The sequence below is a fragment of the Triticum dicoccoides genome, chromosome 5B (assembly GCF_002162155.2).
Source record: "Triticum dicoccoides isolate Atlit2015 ecotype Zavitan chromosome 5B, WEW_v2.0, whole genome shotgun sequence".
In the NCBI taxonomy this organism is placed as follows: domain Eukaryota; kingdom Viridiplantae; phylum Streptophyta; class Magnoliopsida; order Poales; family Poaceae; genus Triticum; species Triticum dicoccoides.
Window position 1 is genome coordinate 518,780,928 of NC_041389.1, and position 11,788 is coordinate 518,792,715.

At 46.9% G+C, this 11,788-nt stretch overlaps 2 protein-coding genes across 3 annotated transcripts; one reads left to right on the top strand and one right to left on the bottom strand.

Annotated features, from left to right (window-relative positions):
• Window positions 1-311: 311 nt before the first annotated feature.
• Window positions 312-1,596, bottom strand: LOC119305948 (glucan endo-1,3-beta-glucosidase-like). The gene has a single exon (XM_037582329.1). It carries the CDS (start codon window positions 1,558-1,560, stop codon window positions 520-522), a length of 1,041 nt encoding a protein of 346 aa, XP_037438226.1. The 5' UTR covers window positions 1,561-1,596; the 3' UTR covers window positions 312-519.
• A 406-nt stretch (window positions 1,597-2,002) lies between these two features.
• On the top strand, window positions 2,003-9,825 carry LOC119305949 (cilia- and flagella-associated protein 251-like). 2 transcript variants are annotated; one of them, XM_037582331.1, is made up of 2 exons: window positions 2,003-2,681; window positions 9,461-9,825. In XM_037582331.1, the coding sequence occupies exon 1, from the start codon at window positions 2,055-2,057 to the stop codon at window positions 2,586-2,588; it is 534 nt and encodes a 177-aa protein (XP_037438228.1). In that variant the 5' UTR covers window positions 2,003-2,054; the 3' UTR covers window positions 2,589-2,681; window positions 9,461-9,825. The 2 variants fall into 2 exon arrangements, with proteins under 2 accessions (XP_037438228.1, XP_037438227.1); XM_037582330.1 differs by lacking the exon at window positions 2,003-2,681 and adding an exon at window positions 3,283-5,404.
• Window positions 9,826-11,788: the final 1,963 nt, after the last annotated feature.

The window sequence follows — 11,788 nt, forward strand, 5'->3', positions numbered from 1 at the left end:
CCGCCCCTGGGTTTTATCTCCATGAGAGCGGTCGAGTTTTGACGTTGGCTTGGTTTGTCAAACCTATCACAACCCTTGGCTTGGATGGGCTATATTGAGACAACATAGCTTGGATGGGCTATATTGAGACAAACATAGGTGGAGTTAGTCAAATAGTGTCATCTGAACAATTTCCCTAAGACGGTGCTGTGCCAGCCAGGGTGTTGCAACATACTCCTTACTATAGTTTGAGAGAATAACATTTTTCAGAATGAACAGTGAGGATTCAGTGTAAGTTTCTTCAGCCTTGTGAGATCATGATGTCTGTCTACTTATCGGCAATGCCCAGATCGACAGGAGAATGCTTATGAAATCATGAAGTGCAAGTCGCAGCAATTAACATAACGGGAGATACATGGACAGATCACGCCCCGTCAAAAATAAAATAAAATACATGGACAGATCACGCTAGCATATCAGCCAGTTGATCCACAGATCAACAGCGTGCCGATCATCTCCATACAAGCAGCTCTACTAGTACTAGGCAAAGTTGATGTTGTAGGCCTTGGCGCCGTCGGCCCTGAAGATGCCGAAATGGCGCTCGAACTCGGCGCCGGTCTTGCCGTCCTCGTCGTAGAGGTCGAACAGGAACACCTCCACGGGCGCCCCGGGCCGGCGCGGCGTGCCCACGCCCCGCGCCGCCCGCTCCGCCATCCTCCCGTTGTACGCCGCCGCGTTCTCCGGCGTCGCGGCCGGGTGCCCCGCGGTGGGCCACCCGGTCTCGGTCACCGCCACCGGCACGCCGGCGAAGCCCTCCCGCTCGAGCGCCGCCACCACCGCGTCCACCGTCGCGTCGAACAGGCCCGAGTACGCCAGCGCGCCGTCGCGCACCACGGGCTCGTCGGAGGCGCCGAGCGCGTAGGCGAGCGGCACGTTGGCCGGGTCGCCCACGTGGCTGATGAACGGGTAGGCGTTGAGAATGAATGGCGCGCCGGTGTCGGCCATGAGCCGCAGCATGGGCCGGAGCACGTCCATCTGGGCGGCGTCGAAGGCGCCCGCCGAGGGCGGGTAGGAGGACGCGAGCACCGACGAGGCGTGCGCGGAGGAGACCTTGACGGCGCCGTCGTGCCCCAGGGAGGCCAGCGCGGCGTGCAGGTTCCGCATGGCCGGCACCAGGTGCGGCGCGTAGAACTGGTTGTTGTAGAGCACCTCGTTGCCGACGGCGAGGTAGCGGAGCCGGCCGGCGACGGGGCCGCTGGCGAGGCCGTTCGTGCGGAGCCACTGCAGCGCGCCCTCGGGCCCGGCGGCGGAGAGGAAGGTGAGGTTCTCGTTGGGCACGCCGACCGTGAGGTCGATGCCGGCCGCGGCGAAGGCCGGGAGCACGGCCGGGTCGGGGAGGAAGAGCCGCGCCTTGGTGATCCCGTTACTCCTCAGCAGCGCCGCGGCCGCCTCAGGGGCCGGCAGGTTGCCGCCCACGCGGCCGTGGCACACCCCGATCTTGCCCGGATCGGCGCCGGCCACCGCGGCGAGCAGCGCGGCCAGGGTGGCGAGGAGGACGTAGCCGAAACGCAGCGTGGCCATTGTACGTTACGATTCGGCGGTGTTGATCTCGTGATGTTTGTCTGCGCAGTAGTTGGGAGCACCGATCGGTTGACGCAAAGGTTAGTTTGGGTTAGCTGAGTATTAGCGGATGAACTCGTCTCCGTCTCGTCTCCCTTGCGTGTTTGTGCCGGATTTTTGTGCGGCGGTGCCGGTGCCTCGACACGGTCACGTTCGCCGGCGAGGGCCGCGGGTGGAACTCCTCGACGACGAGGGAGTAGTGGTGGACGCATGCAGTGGAGTAGGCGCTGCGGCGTGGCGGGTGGGCCAGGAGGTGGTGTTCCCGTGCCACGTCGCAGAAATTGCGGCGGCTGACCGGTGGGGTGCGGCGGGGGTGGATTTCGAGGTGAGTAATGGCGAGCGGGGGGCCGGGGGGAGGGTTATTAGACCGACGCCTCGGCTCTCTCCCTCCCCACACCTCACAAATCTCGCTCGCGAGAGCCACTGCCCTGCGCCGCTGCGACAGCTAGGGTTCGATGACGACGAGGGAGCAGCAGATGTGGGCGCTGTCCGACGGCGACGAGATCCTGATGGGGCGGCTCAAGGAGATCGATCGGTGGTTCCCGACGGCGAAGTCGCTCAATCACTCGTCGGAGGTTGTGCGAGACAAGCTGAGTGCGAAGGAGATCCTCAGATGCTTCCCCAACTACGACCGCCAGCCGGCGATGGGGGTGCTCCTGTGGGCGATGCTCGAGGCGGAGTCGCTGGTCCCGGAGCAGAGGGAGAAGTGGAAGGTGTTCCGCTCCTTCCGCTTCCGCCTGATCCAGCCGTGGGCGCCGCCGCCGGCGCAACACCCGCCGCAGGAGGTGGTGATGGGGATTCCTGCCCCTGGATCCAGGTGGCTGCCAATCCAGATCGAGGAGGAAGAGGAGCTCGAGGAGATGGAGGAGGAAGCGACGGTGCCGCCGCGACGGAGTGCCAGGACGACCCCGACCCCAACCTCACTTCCCCGCCGCTCCCCGCGGTTCCAGAGGCGTTTGCCTCGCCTCCTTGCTCTCTCCCGCCGCTAGTAGGGTGCTCGCCGGTTGGCAACCGCTTCTGGTTGCTGGTCGGTGAGGACTCCGAGGAAGAGGGGGAAGGGGAGGCCCTCATCTCTGATTCAGGTATGAGGAACGCTGCTAATTACTTAGTATCTACTACTCCAATTGAAGTAGATGATGCTAGTTATGGTAATCTGGTTGGGAGATTTAAGCATAACAACAGAAATAGAATTAGAAGGGGGTCGAAATCTCAAGGAGAGAAGGGCTTCGGTTTGATTTCTTATGCAGACAAATGTTCAGAACATGGTGGGTTTGGGGATAGAGGTAATAATGGTAAGCTGAGCAATATGACTCAGGGGATTGGGATAGATGCCGAAATTGTTCAAAAGCATATGAAAAAGGACAATGTTCATCCCATAATCCCTGTATTTGGGGAAGAGGATGTAGATTTTGGGGAAATTGTGTTACAAACTACCCCAATTGCAAGATACTTAGATGTGAAAGGGGGAAGGTTGGAGGATTTTTGTGAGGAAAAAAATGCGAGACCCCTGATAATTTTTGGGGGCTCAGTTGGGAGAGATTTAAACATGGATTCGGAAGTGGGCCTACGGTGGTGGAGGCCTGGTGAGATGGAGCCCGACCCAACCCAACAAAAGGAAGGAGGCGTGGAGAATATAAAAGAGGGAGTGGAGGGGGTTGGGAAGCAACCTTTAGGGTTCCCCTCTCTCCCCCCCTCGCCGCCACAAGAAGAAACCATGTCAGGAAATTTTGGTAGAGGGTTTGGAGCTCAGAGATTCAACAGAGGAGGAGGAAATGGAAACTTAGGAGGAAGATTCAACAATGCTGAGAAAGGAGAGAGATGGAATGGAGGGAGGCATGCCTTCCCAGGGAGATCTGGGGCTTTTGGAAGAGGGGGGAACCGCTTTGGTCCTGTGAAGGATATGGGAAGGGATTCAGAGGAGGAAGACCCTAGATCTGAGAGGAACGAAGAGAATTTGGTGTGGCAAGCTAAGGCAGGGAAAAAAGATGAAGGGGGGGGGGAGACCCCAGGGATGGCCAGTGGTGATGCAGAAGGTGCTGTGATGGAAAAAGAGAGAAGCAACAATCAGGTATCTCAGTCAGATCAGCAGCAGCAACAACTACTGTTAACTTCGCTGCTCTCTCAGTTGGTTCAGGGGATGCAAAACAGTGAGAAGACCCAGATGGAAGGGATGGTTGGAAATCGAATTAGTAATATACTTGGGAAAGAAAGTCACAGGAAAGAGGGAGGAGACACTGATGGGCAACAAAGAGGTAACAAGATGGTTGAACAGGGGGTTGGATTGGAAATGAAGAAGCAAGGAGGTAAAAGTGGTTGGCAGCAAGGGTATGAGGAGAACAAGAGAAATTTTGACAGGTTTAACAAGCAGGTGTGTGGTAAGTGTAAAGACCCCAGGCACACCACCAAGGATTGCAGGGTGGGGCATTGCTTGATCTGTGGCAGAGAGAATCATATTACAGGAGAGTGCAACTTGCTGAAACAGGTTAAACCAGTCCTAAAATATGTAGGGTATGCAGCTAAAGGGCTGGGGATTCTTCTGGTTCAGAACTATAAAGATGTACTGATAGCAGAGCATACCAATCCTTTGGGGGTGGTGATCATAAGAGAAGGAAGCATTAATGAGACTGAACTTGTGAAGGCTATGGAGGAAATGTTTGATTGGGGCTGGCAATGGAGAGTGAGGTATTTTGGAAAGAATGGATACATGATGAGATTTCCCAATAAAGCAAAGTTGGTGGAGTTGGCCAAGTTTAATGACTTCAAACTGCTGGGGACAGGGGTGGTGATCAAGGTTCAACCCTGGTCCCTTGATCATCAAGCTGTTGGGAAGATGCACACCATTTGGGTCAGGCTGGCCAAGGTTCCAGATTGTTTTAGACATTTTTTGGGTGTTTGTGAGGTGGCTGCTGCAGTTGGACCTGTCCTGGAAATTGATATGGATACTATAAATGAGGAGAAAATTAGAGCAAAGTGTGGGATCAGAGATGTGGAGAAAATACCAACTCAAGTGGAAATCACTTCCCCTAATCTTCTTATGTTTAGAATTGGGGTGGAAACTGAGAAGGTGGTGGAGATTGGCTGGTATAAGGAAGAGAAGAGGAAAAATGATAGCAGCAATTTCTCAGAAGGGGGAGAGGATGAGATTGACAATAGGAAGAGGACTAGAATGGAGGAGAATGAACATAGAGGGGTTTCTCTGGGATGCTTATCCCTGAAACAAAGTGAGGAGGTGGATAAAAGAATTGAAGGAATGAAAACTCAAATGGATTTAACCATGTTGCAGTGGCAAAAGGAGATGGCTTTGGAGAGAGGAAAATGGCAAAAAAAAGTGAAATCATGTTCAGCAAGATCAAAACCTTGGAGGAAGACAGGATTAGAAACAATGCACTATGGGCTAAATATGAAAACAGAATCAGAGAACTAGAAAAAGTTCAGGCAGAGTTGCAGGAGATTAGTAAAAAACAACTTGAAGAAATTCAGAAACTGGCACAAGAGGCTGCCAATAGAGAGGAGTATGAAATGGAGTTAGCTAATATGGACCTTGAAGATTATGAGAAAGAGACTCAACAGAAAAAGGAAGATACTGAGTCTGGGAAATATAATGAGCCCACTGATTATAATGCTAGCCAAGAATCTATTGGGACTCTGGGGGAGAAAATGGCTGAAATACATGGAAGTGAGATCCTGGATAAAGAAGGGGAGGAGAAAGATGTTGAAATCAAGAGAAGCCTGAGAAACAAAGGAAGAGAAGACAAGAAGATTGAGGATATGGCTAAAAGCGGAGCTGAGGAGAGGGACAATTATGGTAAGAATTCTGAATTGGCTTTTGCTGATGCTTCCTTATTACATATTAGTTCTCTAGTGGGGATTGATCTAGGGTGTTCAATAGAGATGATTGATAAAAATATTGATATTATTAATAAGATGGAAATAGCTAGGAGAGAGTTATACTTTCAGAATATCAAAAAATAAAAAAGTGATAAATCAGAGGAGAGATGTGAAGAGAATGACAAAATTGAAAAGGATGTCCCAGTATATATTAATACTGGAGACATAACCCTTGAGGAATTGTGTTCTGATTATGAACATTCTGATGTGGATAGTGAGGAACAACAGATGAAAAAACTAAGGGGAATGTTCTCTGGAGGAAAAAGTGGTAGGAAACGCTCACCAGCACTTGACTGTGTGAAGCAATCACTTGGGATTGGAGTCCTTCGAAGAAGGAAAAAAGATAGGAGACTCTAAGTGAGAATCTTCTCTGTGTTTGCATTAGATTTAGAATTTTGGTCTTATAAAGGGTCACTTATAGAACAATGAGGGGAGTATTTTGGAATGTGAGAGGCATAGGACAAGATCACAAGAAAAGATACGTTAGAGAAATGATTATAGATCAGAAGCTGGACTTTATTGGACTCTCTGAGACCATAAAGCAAGATTTCACAAAAAATGAATTGCATAATTTGTGTGGAGGGAGGAATTTTCAATGGAGTTGGAATCCACCCAGAGGAATGTCAGGGGGGATCCTGATGGGGGTTGATAGAGATGTGTTTAATGTAGAAAATATTGAAAATGGACAATATTTCTTGAGAATGTTAATATTTGATAAAAATATCAAAATGCACTGGAATTTAGTCACTGTATATGGGGATGCACAGAAGGAGGGAAAAGCAAGTTTCCTTGCTGAATTGGCAAGATTATATCATGATAATCCTCTGCCTTGCTTGGTTGGGGGAGATTTCAACATCATTAGAAGTGGGAAGGAGAAGAACAAACCTATGCTTAATGAACAATGGTCCTTCATGTTCAATGCCATTATTGAACAAGCATGGCTTAGGAATTACCCCTGAATGGGAGAAAATACACTTGGGCTAATAATCAGGAGGATCCTACTTTTGAAAAGCTAGATAGAGTGCTGATGTGCCCAGCTTGGGAGGAAAAAATACCCACTCACCATACCGAAAGCTTTTGCTAGAGAGGTTTCTGATCATACCCCTTTGTTCCTGGACACAGGGGAAACTCATGCTCATAAATATATTTTTAGATATGAAAATGCTTGGTTGCTGAGAGAAGGCTTTAAAGAGTTGGTATATAAAACCTGGAATGAGAGATACTTAGGGGATGTTCTGGATAGATGGCAATCAAGGTTGAGGAAATTGAGGCAAAAAGCTAAAGGATGGAATAAAATTATTGATGCCTAGTACAGAAAAATAAAAATGGAAATAATAAAGGAGATTGATGATTTAGATAAGAGATCTGAGATCATGGGGTTGAGTGCGGTGGATAGAAGTGAACAGAAAGAGCTTAGAGCCCAACTGAAAAGAGTAATGATGCAAGAAGAGATGAAATGGTTGCAAAGATATAAAGATTCGGAGATTAAAGATGGTGACAGAAATACTAGATATTATCATGCTAAGGTAAATGGGAGAAGAAGAAAGAACAAAATTGTTTCCCTTGAACAGGAGGAAGGGGTTATAGAAGGAGATGAGAAGTTGATGGAATATATCACCAAATTCTATAAAGAATTATTTGGACATCCTGAAGAATCTAGTATCTCATTAATAGAGATGGAGATGGATAAAATCAATGAACAAGAAAAAGAGGAGCTCTTGACACCTTTCTCCTTAAGTGAAATTCATCAAGTGGTATTTGGGATGAAGAGAAATAAAAGCCCTGGCCCTGATGGATTCCCTGCTGACTTCTACCAAGATTTTTGGAAAGTGGTCAAGTGGGATCTGAAAAACCTAGTTGATAGTTTTGCTAAAGGGGAAATTAATATTGCTAGACTCAACTATGGCATAATTACTTTGATCCCAAAAAATAATGATGCTAAACAAATTCAGAAGTTTAGGCCCATTTGCCCGCTGAATGTTAGCTTTAAAATCATCACTAAGATTCTGATGAGCAGGCTGGCTAAGTGTGTGGCCCCTGTGATTTCTAAAACCCAAACTGCCTTCATTAAGGGCAGGTATATTATGGAAGGGATTGTGATTTTACATGAGGCTCTAAATTCTTTAAATAAGAATAAAGAAGATGCTCTAGTTTTTAAAGTAGATTTTGAGAAAGCATATGACAAAATTAAGTGGCCCTTTGTTATACAAATGTTGAAAATGAAGGGATTTCCTGACAAATGGTGTGACTGGGTGATGGAAACTATGAGAGGGGGACATGTTGGAATTAGAGTGAATGATGAAATTGGCCCATACTTTAAAACCTTCAAAGGATTGAGGCAAGGAGATGCCATGTCACCTCTGCTATTTGACATTGCTGCTGATGCCCTAGCCTTTATAATGAGTAATGCCCTGAAACATGACTTGGTTAAAGGGGTATTAAAAAGTGATAGAGGGAAGGGGATTAATATGTTACAATATGCTGATGATACCATATTCCTGATAAAGGATGAGATAGAAAGTGTTAAAAACCTTAAACTCATACTAGGAGCTTTTGAGCAAATGTCTGGGCTTAAAATAAACTTTCATAAAAGTGAACTGCTGTTGTTTGGCAAAGCCAGTGAAAAACAAATGATTTACCAAGAAATACTAACATGTAAGATGGGGGATTTGCCCATAAAATACCTAGGGATGCCTGTATCTGAGAACAGAATTAGGAACTCTTATTGGGGATGTGTGACTGACAAAATTGAAAAAAGATGTGGGTGTTGGCAGGGGAAGTTGCTGGGTTCCATTGCAGGGAGAATAACCTTGGTGCAAGCCTGCCTAACTAATATACCTTTGTTTATGATGTCCTTTTATGCTGTGCCTAAGGGGATTATAAAGAAAGCTGATTTCTTCAGATCCAGGCTGATATGGCAAGAGGATGAGAATATAAAAAAATACCACTTAGTGAATTGGAAAGATTGTTGTTTGCCCAAAGAAATGGGGGACTTGGGGACACTGAATTTGGAAATAATGAATATTGCACTTCTAGCTAAATGGTTTTGGAAAATGGAAAATGAAAAAGGTCTATGGCAGGATTTTTTGGAAGACAAATATAGAAAAGGGGGGTGTTTGGCTTTAATATGTAAAAAGCTAGGGGACTCACAATTCTGGGTTAGTCTTCTAAAAATCAAAGAAATCTTTTATAAATTTGTAAAGAAAAAGGTGGGGGATGGGAGAAACACTAGGTTTTGGGAAGATTCATGGGTTGATGATAAACCTTTGAGGGAGGCTTACCCTAGACTATATGATATATCCTTTGACCACAATATTACTGTGGAGGAGGCCATACAAAAAGGTTGGCATGGATTTAGATTTAGAAGAACCCTGCATGGAGAGACTGTGGAACTTTGGAACAGTCTCAAAAAAAGATGCGAGGAAATTCAAATGCACGGAGGGGAGGACAAATCCTCTGGACCCTCACTGCAGATCATAAATTCTCTGTGGGATCCTTGTATAGGAAATTGATAGCTGTTGGGATAAAATTCCCACAGAAATACTTATGGAAGATTAAAGTGCCTGCGAAACTGAAAGTGTTTTTATGGTTGATTAATAAAAAGAGCATCCTGACTAGAGATGTACTGCTTAAAAAAGGTTGGAAGGGTGAGAAAAGATGTGTTTTATGTGGGAAAGATGAATCAATTGATCATCTATTCTTCTCTTGCTCGGTTGCTTCATTGTTATGGAGTTTGGTCAGATGTGTGTGTGGTTTTAAAACTGTGCCATCTAGTGTGAAAGATTGTTTTGGAGACTGGATTAGAAAATTTAACAAAGATAATAAGAAACTGGTGCTGGTGGGGATTTCAGCCCTGCTTTGGTCAATTTGGAAAAGCAGAAATGCAATTATCTTTGAGAATAAAAGGATAAATGATCCTTTATATGTTGTCAAGCTAATGTGCAGGTGGTTAATTGACTGGGCTATCTTGCAGATAAAGGAGTCGCCAAGAAAAACGTTGGAGCTGGGAGCAAGGGTGCTAGAACAGGCAGCAAATGAAGTGTTCACAGCCAAGCAAGGGTGGAGGATCAATGTTGCTAGATTGAAATGAAGAAAATCTCTCCTGCGGGGGTGAACCTGATGTTTGGTGCTCCTGTAGATGATCCTTGGCTCCTTTTTTTGCTACTTTTGCTTCTGCGTTGATGTAATGGCTCTCAGGGTAGTTTGAACTCGGTCTGGCGGTTAGCTATTTGAGCCTGTGGAGTCCGGTTGGTTTCTTTCGTTTACTTTTGAACTCTTTTGTAGAACTGTGTGGTTTTCAGTAATGAAAATCGGAAGGGGCAAACCCTTCTTTGATAAAAAAAAGGATAGAGGAGGAGATGCATTGCCAGACAAGGCGTCAGCTGAGCAGAGCGAGCTGCCGTCTTGGCAGTGTTACCCTCTACGGTCGGCACCAAGGTTGTCCGAATCACGATTTTGAATTGGATCGGAATTATTATGGCAATATGGTTCAGTCACAAATCGTTGTATCATAACTATCAACACATTATACTAATTGTAGCTGTAGAATCAGTCCAATTAATTCAGATCATGATATCGCATAATTCACGGCGACTCTCTGCCCTTCATCTTGCTCCGGGTGAAAGCCTTGATCCTTTTGGATCGGGCGGTGGCGGCGCTCCAACGTTGTTACCTTCCTAAATGTGTCGTCTTGGAGTCCTTGCCTCGTCGGACGCGGCTTCATCTCTATGCGGTGACTGTCACGGCGGAGGACTCCGATGACTTCAAGTGGGCTTTTCTTGTAGTTTGCTTGGAGTGGTTTGAGGTGTTGTAGCTGTCCTTTGGCACATTGTATTCGACCTTGGGTGTGTTTGGTGTGGTGTAGAGTTGTATGTGTTGGTTTGTATGATCATTGCTTTATCTATAAAGCAGGGTGAAATACTTTTTCAGTTACTTCTTAAACATGAAAATCGATGTGACCTGGGTCGAACATATGCAAAGTGAAGGAAGATTAGGGATGCAAGCGAACGGCGTCCGCGACCGACCGCTGAAGCAAAAGTTACACTAATCTTCATTGCTTTCATAACGGTGTTACTTTAACATTTTTGTTGGGGGATGGTCGCGGACATGCGGATGTTGTCCACTTGCATCCCTAGAGAAGAAGCTCCAGTGCGCAAAAATGGGGCATTTGACCAACAATTACTCTATTGGTTTGGGCCATACGTATTCCATCTTCGACAATAATAGTTGTCGTTCTGGGTTTAATTTGATTGTTTGACGTATTCTGGTGACCATGATTGTACTGTAAATCAGGAGCTTCCGTGGAACCGGAGGGAGTAGAATCCATTCTCTTTTTGCCCCGTTACCTCGGATCAAATTTCATTTCCAGTGGACCATTATTCGGACTCACTAAACGACGACGATAGCAAAAACAAGAACAAATATTGATCCCCACAGAACGTGGATCGTAACCGAGGCTTGAAAGTATAGCTTAGACCTTATGCTTCATCCGTTTCTAAATATAAGTCTTTTTGGAGATTAGAGATTTCAATAAAAACTACGTATATACACATATGTACAATCACCGTATAGCCAGCAGACATCGCATGGATCATCCAAAGTTTATCTTGTGAGCACCGGAGAAATGTTTGGCCGCTGCGACCATCCCGGCGGCTGGATCATACGTGGTGGCCCGGCCGCCGGTGCTCGCCGCCTTGCCCTTGGGCGGGCGAAAGCAAGCTAACCAAGACGCCACCGTCGACCAGAAGGCGGAGCTGGATTTCTTACCGTCTCCCATGAGCGGAGTAGCTAGCTAGTAGTATATGGAAGCAACTGAACCTCTCTAGTCTTCACGTTTGTTCGTCCGTCTCTTCAGTGCTAGACTAGATGTTCTCTAGTCTTCACGTTGCTGCCGCGGGGCTAGCTTTCATATACATATAGCATTGCTTGCTTGGCGACCACGTTGAGAATGGTCTCCACACAACTGTGTGCTTGGGTGGTCAACATCAGACTCAGCTTACTGGCCAAGATGATACTCCTGGAGTCCTGGTGCGCCCCTTCCAAGAAAGAAAGAAAAAGGGACAATACTCCTAGTTGGGATTTGTGAACGTTCCTCGCTCGCTGACGCTGAACAAGGGGCTCGATAGGAACATTTCCCGGTCATGCCAACGTAAGTGTTAAAAATGGTTGATTGATCGATCACTTTCACAGCTTACACGGAGAAAGTTGAACAGTCAATCGGTCAATAGCTCACGTTGTGTATTTCGTGAGAAAACAATGCGGCAAATTCAGTCGCGGAGTGATTGACGCGGCAGCGCTCGTC

What these genes read in the sequence shown, in the direction of transcription:
- LOC119305948 (XM_037582329.1), bottom strand. Translation starts at nt 1,560, where the DNA reads ATGGCCACGCTGCGTTTCGGCTACGTCCTCCTCGCCACCCTGGCCGCG.
- LOC119305949 (XM_037582330.1), top strand. Translation starts at nt 4,915, where the DNA reads ATGGCAAAAAAAAGTGAAATCATGTTCAGCAAGATCAAAACCTTGGAG. An exon ending in TGAGGAGAGGGACAATTATG is followed by an intron (nt 5,405 to 9,460) that starts GTAAGAATTCTG and finishes GCTATCTTGCAG; the next exon opens with ATAAAGGAGTCGCCAAGAAA.